Here is a 13,130-nt window from a genome sequence, read left to right on the forward strand (position 1 = left end):
TGATGGTCATGCACACTACCGCAGAGGGTTTGAAGGTACCGGGACTGGGTTGAGCGGGTAGTAAATTTTCTGCTACTCTTTCTAGTTCCTCGTTGGCATTCATGGGCAACATCGTTAATTGGCAATCGTACTAATTAATAGGTGGATAGTTTTCGGCTGATGCTCTATCATACAAGTCGCTCGAGTTGGCCATCCGTCCATACACAAGAATGCGCACTAAAACTCGTCTCTTAACCCGCCCTCCTTTCCTGACGTCGCGAATATCCTCGCAATCGCCCGGGATACGATACTGATACAGCCCAGTACACCATCCGTGCACGTCTTCGCCAACTGCGTCAGCCGCTCCTTCACCGTCGACGGCAGCGGCAACTCGCCGTCCGTCACCGCCGTCAACAGCGGCTTGAGCGACAGATGCGGGTTCGGCAAGTTAGGCGTCATATTTGGATGTGCCTTCGTCGCGGCTTCTGCTTGCTGGAGGAGCTTGGATGACTCGGTCTCATCGGCATCGGCCCACATCCGGCGGAACTCGCCGTACGCGTGGAGGGATTCGCTAAACCGATGGAGCGTGTTTATGAGCGCCACGACTTCGGAGCGCTGTAGTAGGTTCGGGTTCGACTTCGGGCTGGGTCAACTACGTTTAGCACGGTCTCCGTAAGGAACAACACGCAAACATCTACTCACTCCAGCGTCTTCTCATCGAGTTCGAAGAGAATTTTCAGCGCGGTGGCGATACCTGAGGTTTGAACCTTGCCCCATAATCTGCATTTGTCGCAGCCAACACAATCCATGATTCGCGTCACGTTCCGGAAATGTGCCTTGAACTCCTCCTTGAGGACCTACACAAAGGGTCAGACAGTGGAAAGGAAAACAAGAGGGATCGAGGGTTCTCACGTTCGCGTTTTCACCACGGAAGAGCACCGACTCGTCGAACCCTCCGGCGGTCTTCGCAATTGATAGCACCTGGCGAACTTGATCCAGAGTCTCTTGGTCATCCTCGTGCGTGCCCGTGGAACAGTAATCGTAGGCAGAGAGGTATGGCTCTATCCGGTTGACGGCGCGGAGAAGCAGTACGGTATTCAAGTATATGTACTGAAGCCGCTCGGGATGGGATGCGACACGCTTCACGAAACATTCCAGGTTTGGCCCCTAATAAGGCTCGATGAGCTTGTTGGACAACAGAAAATGGCGTGGATGCTACGTACCCACTGGCCAGTGGTCTGATTGAAGTCTTCCCAACATACGTGGGTGGAGATTGACGCGTGAAGACCTGATAAATGTGAATACACCCATACAGGGCAGTAACACAGGCTGATACCCACCAGAAATGATTTTGTAATATATCCTTTTCTCAAGACATTCCGGTTCTGGGTCCGGTGAATCTTCATCTTTGAAGGGGTTCGCCATCGACTCTGGCAAAGACACTGGCGCCGGGGATCGACCGCCTGCCTTCAGGAGCGTAAGTTCAGCTTCGGATATGCCAAAACAGTTCTCCTCGTATATCGACTTCCAGACGCGATGGGCCGACGGGCCGGTGTATCCGGTGAACCGCTCCGGATTGAGTGAGAGGTCGATGTAGTCACCTTCGGTCAAGTCGTCGAGGAAACAGAAGTCGGAGTCTCGATAGTAACATCCCGGAAGCGCAACACGCTGTATAGCAGACGTAAGGCTGATGGTGATCTGTAGCAACGAACACACTGGACGAACCTCATGCTCTGGTGGCATCTCAATCGCGGATAGAGAGGCTGCTCTCCATTTCTCCGGTATTTCGCTCTAGTTGGGCGTACTGAAAATCAACGTGACCAGGATAGTCGACTACGCCACGTACCTCGTCTACTGTTGTAACGCCACATTGACGGTTCATGCATAAAGCATTCTCTTGCCAGAAGGGACATTCGCGGTATAAGTCTACCTAGGCATGAGGATTGGTGAGCCAAATACGGCTTGGTAATCTAGCAGGACATACCCGGAAGTATTTGAAGAAAGGTCTTGTGACCAGATCGTGGAGGAGCGAGTACAGGTCGTCGTTGACGCTCTCCACCGTCTCGTAGTCACAGGTCGTGGTTTCTATGGGCCCTGTAGGCTGCAAAGCCGTGAATTTCGGACGGCTTCGCTAACGGACCAGTGAAAGCAGCACTCACCACCCGCCGACAATCGGCGTCCCTAGCAGGTTGATGTTCCAACACCGTCTGTATCTGATCCTTCCGGACCAGCGTCTCCGACAAGAAGGAACCCTCCGCATCCGATGCCAATACATCGGAAGTCGCGAGTGCAAGCGCCAGGACCGTGAGAGCACGCGGTAACATCATAGGTTGTTCCCCGTCGGGCTCGCGCTCCAAATTACTGATTCAAAAAATGCTGGAGGTATACGTCGTGAAGGAAGGGACTCCTGCGGACGGCGGATGTGTGCGTTATAAGCAGACGGATTCGACACTGAGAGTGGAACGGAATGACCGAGAACGTGACGCGCGCGTACGTGGCTCCTTTCGCATCAGGCCCAACCTCGTTCTCATCTGGCCCTCGCCGGAGCCCTTCTGGGTATTGATATCCTGTGCACGTATTACACGTCTGTTTCCGCGTACATCCGATCAGTGATATCCTCTGCTGGTTATTCTCATGCATGCATATGGCCGCCGTCGCCAATCATCAAGCACGAGCGGCTGAGCCCTTCATCAATGCAGACGTGGATCATACCCGAGTTCGGGCCTGTACGTCGAAATCAGTAGCTCGCGACGAAGCTCGATGGCATGCGTCCTATACATGCAATGCTTGGATAGTGTTCGGTCACCAGCCCTTCCTCCACTTCGTCAGAGGAGCTACTACTACTTGCTCTTCTTCATCCTCGTCTACGGGAGGCCCGATACGACTCCAACACGGTTCACATATGACGCACGGCGATTCTCCGAGTCGCATGTCGCCCGTGATAGAGACGGCAGCAGGAATCTTGCCGCAGACGCGACACATATCAAGCATCAAGGGGGTGATCTGCAAGGTGAGGGGAAACGACGTTGTAGGAGGATCGGAACGGTGCAACATCCTACGACGGATCCGATACGCGTGATAAATATTGCATTCGTTCCACGAGTAAATGACCCATACCTTATCTCGTCGACTATCACGAAGTGCTCGCAATTGCCCTGATGGAGAAGCCAATACGGTTCGTTAACCTTTAGGGTCAATGCATCCAGCCGCGTGAGACGGGTGCTCGTCGCCTTCTGTAAGGTGGCCCGCCTTGTATCGGCAGTGGAGTGCATATGCGAAAGTAGCATGCTGAATAGGGTAGTGAGAAGTTAGACGTATGCGCCAACTACAGCGAATCAGACGCACTCGGCATAACTTGGAGCGCCATCGTCCCCATGTACGCGATCTTCAATGACAAACAGATGCTGTTCTTCATCCTCGATGCCTCCACTTGCGTCATTGTGCTGCCTATATCCGACGGGATGTCCTCCTTCGTCTACCACTTCTTCCGGAAGTTCCCTGGATGGACACGGAATGCTTCGGAAGAGGTCGTACAAGGTCTGAGAAGAATGCACGGCATGCTGCGACGTGCGGCGCGTACACGAGCGAACATACGGCAAGGGGGTGTGAACTGAGAAGACAAGGAGCGCAAGAGATTCCGAAGCCAGTGTCGCTGAAGTCGATTGCGTGTGATCCCCTGCTGAACCTAAATATTTCTATGGGGGTCATGAGCGACGCACGGGAGAACAGTACGCCGAACATACTATTTCCGAAAGAGCATTCCGATCGGACAGTTTACCATGACGAGTGAACAGGGCAGCATCAACGGTCGTGCTGCGTGATTGTCAGTGCCTTGGTTCGGAACAAGACGGATACATACACTCACATCCAGGCTTTGAGTTTCACAGAGTCCAGCTCCTTCCTGAGTTTGATCACTTCCGGCTCGTCCAACTCTGGATCTGAAAGCACAGGTCGCGCTCGACTGGACTTGCTCTTCCCCGCCGATACATCCGCCGCCTGGTAGACAGCTGCAATCGATGCGCGGTGCGTCTTGAGGATATGCCCATACAGACGAGGTGACGAGATGGTAGCGTTGAGGTTCGACTGGAGCGCTGTTAAACTGAGCTACGCGGGAAGGCATTAGGAACCATTGCAGATCTCTCGGAACTGGCACGGGGACGTACTCGCACTCTACCTCGACCGACGCGCGCGTTTCTGCTGGGAGCGCGTCCCACGTCCGCCGAATTTCCGTTGAAGCGGACGAGATCCGTGCGTGTGCCTCAACATCGGCGATGAACCGAGCAACATCAACGGACTCCGAAGCTGGGCCAAATTGCGACTCGTCCATCTCCGCAACAAGGTCGACTTGGAATGTAGACGCTTGTGGACGTATGGGCGATCCGCGAATATCCTGGCTCGCAAGTGACAAAGGTGAAGCAATCGTGTGAACTTTCACTCGGGGGTAACCTCCACTATTATGAAGTTTTGTAGGATTTTGATGCAGAAACGAGCATGAGAGCACAGAAATGCAACTGCTGTTTCATATCCGGTTGATGCATAGTCACCGTGGTACTTGTACGGTCAGCAGGATGGATCACCTATCGAAAATGCATGATGAAGGATAGCGAGGAGGTTCAAGTTCATTCAGCCGATCAGACACCATTGCATAACACACTCCGTTCGATCTCAGATGTGCGTACATGAAGGCCTCGTCGCTTACGGAGGCAAAGTCCACTGGTGATCAGGATGCACAACTCCCTCAAGTAATCCAAATGTCCAGCGTGAGTTATGAAGCGTGCGCGTAATACCCTCCCTGCCGTCGTTGTGCGCTTCAGCACGTCCCGTACTGGGGTCATTTCATCAGTACCGTAGGCTTTCTGGATCAATCAGATACATACCTTGGCTGCAGATAGTAAAGCTTCTAATCCGCTGGCGCTCGCCACTGGCCCGAAGAGTGAGCCACCCTCATCGGCCGTATACCTGATAGCGTCGATGAAACCAAACAATCCAACGAGTGAAATGCGCCTTACCAGAGACTTCCAATATCGTTGTCGCTGGTTAGTGCGTTGGTCTCGATGGCGGATGCTTGGGCCGCGAGGAAAGAGCTGTACTTTGCAGTACGCGAGGCATCATTGACCGCGTCGAGATAGAACTGAACATGCTTCATCCAAATACCCTTGAACAGTTGCCCATCTCCTCCGCAGCTGGACGAGGTCGGACTGTCACAGGCCTCTTTCAGCACACCGTTCTCGGTCAGTTTGGAAATGGTGGCGTCAAGAGTGAGTTCTGCTTGAGAGAACAGAGTGGAGTTGCCGGTTATGGCGCCGAGGTAGCCCAGGCCTGACGCGATCACTCCCTACCGGAACAACGATGAGCAGAGTCAATCCACAAAGCATGCGGAAGTCTATACCTGATTATACGTCCAAGTCGTTTCGCCGTTATTCTGGCAAGTGTCCGCGTCCAACCCATCGTTCCATAGGCCGTCAGAGTTCCTGATACCAGATTGTTCCACTGAGCAGGGTGTTAGCATGAGCATAAGGCCAGGATACGTGCACTTACACCAAGCCCAGATCTTTTGGGCATTATCGAGGAAGGTTTGGTCTCCGGTGCGCCGATAGCCTTGCGCCGACGTCGTCAAGAAGAGCTCGTTCGTGATCGCGTTCTTATAGTTTCCACCATTGGTCCACGGAACTCCGCCACCGCAAAGCGATGTGTCATACTGAGCAGCGACGTATTGGTATACGGACAGCGCCGCGTTCTTGTAGGCGGTGGAATCCTCGCCATGCGCATCCTTGTAGTCCGCGGTCTTCCAGTAGCCCAAGATGGCCCACTGCGCGTCGTCATTGAAGCCGCTGAAGAACGAGTTCCAATCTTGGCTCAGCGTGTTTGCCTGGATACCCATGCGAGTTTGGTCTGCAACACCATCGAACTCCGTCGAGCCTGCGGCAAGCATGTAGTTGCCGAAGTCCTCAACTGTGTTCTGAATCCAGCGTAGACAGGTGCCTCAGTAACCTCCCGAGACGTCATCGTGTATGGAACTCACGTAGTCCGTCCAGCCTCCGCCACTCCCTGCAGCATGAGTCAGGAAAATGGATCGCATCGCGTATGAGATGCCGCTCACATCCGGGGCCTGATGATGTGTTGAAGTAGTGCGACTGGAGGCGTTCAATGACAGCCTGATACGAAACAATCAGAACAACAACATTGGTTATTTCACCTTGACACTCACCGTAGCGACGTTCAAGGTTGCTTGACATTGCCTCGCATAAGGGCGAGCAGCAACGACAGTCAACGGAAGCAGCAACCAAAGGCGGACATACATGCTGAGTCTCGCCATCTCGCTTTCGCAAGGTCAGAGCTCAAGCTTGATGCTTATATATAAGCACTGAGAGGAGTAGGAATCATCAAGTGAACGAGAAATGTCGATGCGTTTCCACCGTGACAACGTCAACGTTCAAGAGGCCGCAGTGGTACGTATTTGTCTTCAGTACATAGCCATGACAGTGCCGCCGGCGTCAGCGCTGTAGAAGTAGCGATGCAGCTGATCATCAGCCACAGGGACATGGTGGGGTGAGAGAAAAGTAAGTCGAAGACCTCGAAGGCGATTCGTCTTTCATGCTTGGGGTGCCAGTATCAAACCACAAGGCAGTACCTGAGGAAAGGGGTGGAGCCATTAGGACGCGGCGAACGCGCCCATGGCTTCCTGAGCTCGTGGTCACGTAGTTCACGGGAACACATCATGGGAACAGCAGGAAGGGCAGCAGAACAGCGTTCAGCAGCGGAAGCTCAGCAGCACGGTGAGAAGGCCGTGACGAGAGCAAGTATCACATGATCGCTGTATGAATGTCCGTTACAGCAAGGCCGGCCGTCGCAAAGGAAGAGATCGCTCTGAAATGATAAGATCCACTGCACCCTTGCGAGGAAAACAACACCTGTATTTCAGCTTCGAAGCTAAGAAGGGTAAGTCGGAACATATGACGAATTCATGATGCCATCGAGAAATGTGACGAGATGCATACCATATCACCAGGTCATTCGGTTCGGTTGTAAAAAAAAATCGTGTCATCGTCATCGGGACAGATCACAAGATGCATGGTCGCTCTGCCAGATGTACCACAAATGATCAGGAACCTATCAGTGACATCAACGCAATGGCGAATGTCGCCCAGAGTTGCAGATTCATCGGCCTTGCCTTCTCGGCGTGAGATATTGATAAAACCGATATGGGACACGGGCCATACTGGAGCAGAAACGTCCGTCAGGACATGTATCACAGAGCCGAGAGTCAAAGGGCGGACCTTAGCGGCAGTTAGCATTGCTTCCAACCCGCTGGCGCTGGACTCGGGTCCAAAGATGGACCCGCCTTCCGTGGGCGCATACCTGCGGGACGATCAGCGAACGCCTTTCTTGTACCCCATTCCAGCAACCGCTCCGATCCTCGCCATACATTCCCAACGTCCGAGTCATTGTTCATAGCGAAATCTGCCACAGCAATCGCCTGCGAGCCGATGAAAGGCGCGTATTTCTGTGCTCTGCTCGTATCGTTCGCAGAGTCAAGATAGTACATGAGATGCTTCGTCCAAATTCCCTTGAATATTTGTTGATCCAAGTTGCAGGTAGAGTGCACGGCATCATCGCAAGATTCTTTCAGGATCGTAGAATTGGTGGCCGTGGCGTCGGTGGCGTTGGAGACGATGGTGAGGTGACTGATGGCGGCGTCTAGTGTGATTTCGGCTTCGGATAGTAGAGTGGTGTTTCCCGTGGCGGCGAAGAGGGCGCCGAGGGCAGAGGCGATAACTCCCTGGCGGTGATTGTGAGCCAAACAAAAGCTGAAAACACTAGACCGGGATATACGAACCTGATTGTACGTCCACGTAGTTTCATTGTTGTTATGACAGAAGATAAAATCGATGCCGTCGTTGTACAAGCCTTGGGCATTTCGCATACCACTTCCCTCCACTATAGCAGGCAATTTCAGATATCAAGTGAGAAAAAATGTGGTCAACGACGTACACCACGACCATGCCTTGATAGCGTTATCCAGCATTGTCTGGTTTCCATAACGTTTGTAGCCTTCGGCCGAAGTCAATATAAACAATTCGTTGGTGATGGCGTTCTTATAGGTGTGATCCTTGCTCCACCAGACGCCTCCGCCACAATTACTCGTATCCCACTGGCTCGCCACAAGGTCGTAAATTGCGAGCGCGGCGTCCAAGTAATCCTGGGAAACCTCGTTGTGCGCGTTCTTGTAGTCGGCGACCTTCCAGTATGCAAGGATGAGCCATTGCGCGTCGTCGTACGAACCGTCGAGGACGATATCCCAGTCAAGGTTGAGAAATGCGAGAACTCCGAGTTCAGAGGTGCCGGCTAGATTGTCGAATTCCTTGGAGTTGGCGAACAGCATGTAGTTGTGGACGTCCTCTAGCGCATTCTATACTCGATGTTAAGTGCTGTTGCGTCGAGTGACACAGTTCGGCGCGCGTACCGCGTCAGTCCATAGTTGGCCTCCCTTATCTGACCGAGAGCGGAATACGGATGAGCAAAAGCGAGGGCGTGCACATCGTGAGGTATGACGCACAACCGAACACTGGCGTCTGATCATAGTTGGACTGTAGCCGTTCGACGATTCGCTAGCAGACGAAGGTCAGCCCGTGTCTGACGATGACACAACTAGAAGCAACTGCTGACCTTGGCAACGCTGAGCGTAGACTTGCATTCGGAGCCCGAGGTATGCGATGCACCGAGACCGACGGTATAAAGCGTTAGGAAGCTCAGCAGAAGCATGGCGAGATGAAAGGTCATGATTCTGCGCTGTGGACCGCGATAAGCATGTAATGCGAGGAGCTTATGGATGGTGCCCGAGGGCGAGCATCAAGCCTAAAGGCACGGAGGACGGGGAGGACAACCCGGAGACTCGAAGCATAAGGCCGAACACATCCTTAGACAGCGGAATCCCAGGAAGCTCTGTAGTATCCTTGATGTGGAACGGCGCGTGAAACATGCACGGCAGCGTCGGGTGCCGGGGTATATCCAGACGACTTGCGACTCGAGACCTGGCTTGCGCTGGGAACGTGACGCCGGTAGACGGCGGGTGGGCGTGGTGCTTGTTCGCATGAAACGTCTATTTCCGGTTCTGCAGGCCATTGCGAGCGGCCCTGGGATGGACTGGCAGTGGTTCAACGTTGCTGGAAGAGGTTCGAGATCACGTGGCGCCAGCTATTATCGTCGAGGACGGGCGTGGCTCATCGTCAACCGTAACGCTTGTCCTGCGACACTCACCGCGCATTCATGGCGGATGTCCCAACGTTGAGTGTAACTTGCCTGGGTGCCGGACAGGAGGTCGGCCGCTCGTGTTGTGTGCTCCAATACAGAGGCAAAACTGTCGTTTGTGATGCAGGCGTTCATCCTGCATACACCGGCATGGCTTCTTTGCCTTTCATCGACGAGCTCGACTGGAGCACCGTAGACGTACTTCTCATCACCCAGTAAGAGTCAAACATGCATCACCATGGCTCTGTCTGATTCGCGAACCTCAGTTTCCATCTAGACCATGCCGCGTCGCTGACCTACATTATGGAGAAGGTACAAAAGCAACTCTCAACATCGTCCTTCTTGCCAATTAATCCGTGCTCTGCAGACAAACTTTCGCGATGGACACGGAAAAGTGTACATGACGCATCCCACAAAGGCGGTGTACAAGTTCATGATGCAGGACTTCGTCCGCATGAGGTACGTTCATATCCCTACTCATCCATCATCGATTGACGCCAAGTGGCGCGCAGCTCTTCATCCTCCGACGCTCTCTTCTCCCCCCTCGACCTGTCAATGTCCCTCTCGTCTATCATCCCAGTGTCCGCGCACCAGCTCATCACCCCGTTTCCGGGTATTTCCTTCACCCCTTATCACGCTGGACACGTCCTGGGCGCCTGCATGTTCCTCATCGACATTGCGGGTCTCAAGATTCTGTACACGGGCGACTACTCCCGCGAAGAAGACCGGCATCTAGTCAAGGCCGAGTTACCTCCGATTCGCCCGGACGTGTTGATAGCGGAGAGTACGTGGGGAGTGCAAAGCGGAGATAGCAGAGAGGAAAAGGAGGCACGGTTCACGAACATCGTGCACTCCATCATTAAGAGAGGCGGCCATGTCCTCATGCCGACGTTCGCTATTGGACGTGCACAGGAGCTCCTGCTCATCCTGGACGAGTATTGGTCCAAGCATCCGGAGCTTCACAATGTTCGTGGAGATATTTCCAATTCGAGATCAGCCACTGATGTCGTGCAGGTACCTATTTATTATGCATCATCTTTAGCTCGCAAGTGTATGGCCGTCTACCAAACGTACATCCATACCATGAACTCCAATATTCGTTCTCGTTTCGCCAAGCGCGACAATCCTTTTGTCTTCAAGTATGTGTTTAACGTCCTGTGGCATTTTCTGCGTGGTGACTTATGTAAATTCAGACATATTTCCCATGCACCACAAAACCGCGGCTGGGAGCGTAAACTCGCCGAAGGACCGCCCTGCGTAATCTTGGCCTCGCCGGGTATGCTTCAATCTGGTCCAAGGTACGTATATCCGCAATGTATCCCGTTATCATCTTTTCACCCATGTGCCACAGCCGTGAGCTCCTTGAACTCCTGGCGCCTGACTCGAGGAATGGATTAGTACTCACGGGGTACTCCGTGGAAGGGACGCCTGCCAGGGTGAGTGAACGGGGAAGAGAATCGGGGTGTACCTATCAATGCGAAGCAATATATTCTTTTCTCACTGGCGCAAGCCGGTCAACGTCTTCGCCGTGTGTGTCCGTCGCAAGCGCAGACTACTCCGTCAGGAAGCGTCCGGTCACTCCACAACTCGGCTGGATCTGATTCGTCCCCCTTTCTCTCCTTTGCTCTATCCAAGGAACTACGCGCTCATGATAGTTGGATCCACTTACAGGATATCATCAACGAACCGGACGAAATCCAGTCATATCGCACGGGCGCACCAATTCCGCGCAAGCTCTCTGTCGACTATATTTCCTTCTCTGCCCACGTCGATGGCGCGCAGAACCAAGAATTCATCGAGAAGGTTGGCGCACAGCATGTCGTACGTCCCCTCTTCCCTACAGCCTCTTGGGTGGTATTCATGTTGTGGCATCCTTCAGATCCTCGTACATGGCGAACAGACGGCGATGGGTCGTCTCAGTGCGGCACTACAAGCGAAATACAAAGCGCGGGATGAAGAGGTCAAAATCCATATGCCGCGCAACTCGGAAACACTGGATCTCACGTTCCGTGGCGAGCGTGTCGCGAAGGTCCTTGCCGCTACGTCTACCTATGTCATCCGTGTAATTTGTCTAACTCAACAGCATATAGGCGATCGGGACGTTGGCCAGCAAGCCGCCGCAAGCCAACGAGACGTTGTCTGGATTGCTCGTCTCGAAAGACTACTCTTACACCCTCCTCGCACCCCGCGACCTGCGCGATTTTGCCGGGTTGTCGACTTGCGTGGTGACGCAAAGGCAGCGATTGATCTTGGGTGTAGGTTGGGAGCTAGTCCGATGGCACCTGGAAGGGATGTTTGGGAAGGTGGAGGAAGGCGCTGATAAGGATGGAATTCCTACTATGCGGGTAAGAGATTCTCTTCTTGGGTCTGGTCAGACGTGCAAAAATGAATGCAGCTATGGTTCAGGTCATGGGGACAGTGGATGTGAAGCAAACAGCCGAACACGAGCTTACACTGGAATGGGACTCGAGCGCCAGTAATGATATGATCGCCGACTCAACTCTAGCGCTGATCACTGGCATCGATCAAAGTCCCGCCTCTGTGAAATGTCAGTTTGGCCGCCTTTACTGGTTCAGTGTCCATGCGAGCTAATGAGACTATCTCCTCAGTGACCTCCCACTCCCACAGCCATGACCATGACCACCACCATCCCCACGCGGACGATGAGACCGAGTCGGCCACGGTCATGCGCATCCAGCGTCTCGCCATGTTCCTAGAAGCGCATTTCGGCGAAGTCGAGCTGTACATGCCAGACAACGCGCCAGACGCCGATCGCGAAGCAGGCGAGGACGGCGAGAACGAGCCCTCGTTATTCGTCGCGCTTGACGAAGCTGACGCGAGGATAAATCTAGCTACGATGGTGCGTTATCTATATACTATTTGCAAGCTGCAGCCGCATGGTACTCATTATCGTTCATGCCAGACCGTAACCAGTAGCAGCGAGGCGCTCCGCAAGCGAGTAGAAGCGGTCCTTGAGATGGCCGTGTCGACTGTCACCTCCCTTGCGGATACGTTCAGTTCCGGGGCTCCTCTGACAGTGATCGAGGAGACTGTCGAAAAAACCAAGTCCCCGGAGTTGGACGCAGACGGCGGAAACGACCGCGCGGCTGGGAAAGAGGGGACTCAGGGCCAGAGCTCTGAGACGTCGGTGGGCCCGACAGGCTCCGAGGCTATCGAGGCTACCACCTAATCGCCTAACGGCGATATTTTCCCCCGTCGGATTGTATAGCGTGATTCCTGTCGTGTTGTGCCAGTGTTCAATGTTATAATGTATGTCACAGCTGATAGATATACAATTGCAGTCGAGAGCATATAACAAGTGCGAGTAGTCCGTATCCGACAGTGATATGCATGTAAAACTCCTTATGTCGCGACATCAACCAAAGTCTGAGATGTGGTGTCAGGTGAAGCTGGCCACTCGATAGGTTCCGGACTGCCCTCCAAGACAGTCTGTGTGATGATGTGATTAGATTTTGGCAGCGTCTTGCTTCGAGTCGTGACGTACCTGCGTTCCCGTTGAGCCACCCTCAACCAGCGTTTGCTCTTCTTGAGTCTCTCCCTGTGAATCTTCCTGTTGTGTCTCCTCCTCCGGTTGGGAGGAGGCACCGAGGGTGTCCGAGAGCGGCTGAGTTTCCTCCGTGTCCTCCATCATGGTCACATCGGTGGATTGAGAGTCGCCCTCATCAACCAATGTCCTTGACGATGGCAGTGACTGCGTTTCCGACTCGGCATCTACTACTTTATTCTTGCTTTTCTTTTCCGCCTGAACACTTGGCAGACCGAAAAGCGTAGTTTGACGAGTCGTCTCCTTCTTGCCTTTGCCCTTCGCGTTGATTTCTGCAAAAGTTATGTTAGACGAATGAACTCTGTAAGAAGAGTGGGCGACATGCTCTTGGACGAAT

The 13,130-nt window shown here is 53.4% G+C and overlaps 6 protein-coding genes across 6 annotated transcripts; 1 reads left to right on the forward strand and 5 right to left on the reverse strand.

Moving 5' to 3' along the window:
• Positions 1–94: 94 nt before the first annotated feature.
• PUNSTDRAFT_83655 (endoplasmic oxidoreductin-1) lies at positions 95–3,575 on the reverse strand. The gene is made up of 11 exons (XM_007381324.1): positions 3,325–3,575; positions 3,097–3,267; positions 2,139–3,034; positions 1,964–2,080; positions 1,826–1,909; positions 1,705–1,770; positions 1,320–1,647; positions 1,203–1,267; positions 892–1,146; positions 682–836; positions 95–622 (listed from the first exon to the last, which is right to left on the reverse strand). Exons 3-11 carry the CDS (start codon positions 2,304–2,306, stop codon positions 217–219), a joined length of 1,644 nt encoding a protein of 547 aa, XP_007381386.1. The 5' UTR covers positions 2,307–3,034; positions 3,097–3,267; positions 3,325–3,575; the 3' UTR covers positions 95–216.
• Positions 3,576–3,584: 9 nt separating this feature from the next.
• PUNSTDRAFT_50700 (uncharacterized protein) lies at positions 3,585–4,569 on the reverse strand. The gene is made up of 4 exons (XM_007381325.1): positions 4,442–4,569; positions 3,845–4,389; positions 3,723–3,792; positions 3,585–3,674 (listed from the first exon to the last, which is right to left on the reverse strand). Exons 1-3 carry the CDS (start codon positions 4,515–4,517, stop codon positions 3,781–3,783), a joined length of 633 nt encoding a protein of 210 aa, XP_007381387.1. The 5' UTR covers positions 4,518–4,569; the 3' UTR covers positions 3,585–3,674; positions 3,723–3,780.
• Positions 4,570–4,984: 415 nt separating this feature from the next.
• On the reverse strand, positions 4,985–6,019 carry PUNSTDRAFT_99145 (Six-hairpin glycosidase; the record flags this gene model as incomplete). The annotated part of the gene is made up of 4 exons (XM_007381326.1): positions 6,002–6,019; positions 5,518–5,938; positions 5,369–5,469; positions 4,985–5,314 (listed from the first exon to the last, which is right to left on the reverse strand). The coding sequence occupies exons 2-4, from the start codon at positions 5,909–5,911 to the stop codon at positions 4,985–4,987; spliced, it is 825 nt and encodes a 274-aa protein (XP_007381388.1). The 5' UTR covers positions 5,912–5,938; positions 6,002–6,019.
• Positions 6,020–6,989: 970 nt separating this feature from the next.
• PUNSTDRAFT_125018 (Six-hairpin glycosidase) lies at positions 6,990–8,835 on the reverse strand (the record flags this gene model as incomplete). The annotated part of the gene is made up of 7 exons (XM_007381327.1): positions 8,647–8,835; positions 8,537–8,588; positions 8,444–8,472; positions 7,972–8,389; positions 7,817–7,917; positions 7,339–7,759; positions 6,990–7,198 (listed from the first exon to the last, which is right to left on the reverse strand). Exons 1-7 carry the CDS (start codon positions 8,758–8,760, stop codon positions 6,990–6,992), a joined length of 1,344 nt encoding a protein of 447 aa, XP_007381389.1. The 5' UTR covers positions 8,761–8,835.
• Positions 8,836–9,246: 411 nt separating this feature from the next.
• Positions 9,247–12,262, forward strand: PUNSTDRAFT_17762 (Metallo-hydrolase/oxidoreductase; the record flags this gene model as incomplete). The annotated part of the gene is made up of 13 exons (XM_007381328.1): positions 9,247–9,443; positions 9,495–9,540; positions 9,596–9,687; positions 9,741–10,194; positions 10,243–10,367; positions 10,422–10,526; positions 10,580–10,664; positions 10,900–11,049; positions 11,108–11,257; positions 11,319–11,573; positions 11,635–11,776; positions 11,838–12,088; positions 12,152–12,262. Coding segments are annotated over 13 exons (2,163 nt in total), but the record flags the coding sequence as incomplete, so codon positions are not given.
• A 329-nt stretch (positions 12,263–12,591) lies between these two features.
• On the reverse strand, positions 12,592–12,877 carry PUNSTDRAFT_132012 (uncharacterized protein; the record flags this gene model as incomplete). The annotated part of the gene is made up of 2 exons (XM_007381329.1): positions 12,592–12,678; positions 12,734–12,877. The coding sequence occupies 2 exons, from the start codon at positions 12,875–12,877 to the stop codon at positions 12,592–12,594; spliced, it is 231 nt and encodes a 76-aa protein (XP_007381391.1).
• Between the last annotated feature and the right edge of the window lie 253 nt (positions 12,878–13,130).

The sequence above is a fragment of the Punctularia strigosozonata genome, assembly GCF_000264995.1.
Source record: "Punctularia strigosozonata HHB-11173 SS5 unplaced genomic scaffold PUNSTscaffold_3, whole genome shotgun sequence".
Classification (NCBI taxonomy): Eukaryota; Fungi; Basidiomycota; class Agaricomycetes; order Corticiales; family Punctulariaceae; genus Punctularia; species Punctularia strigosozonata.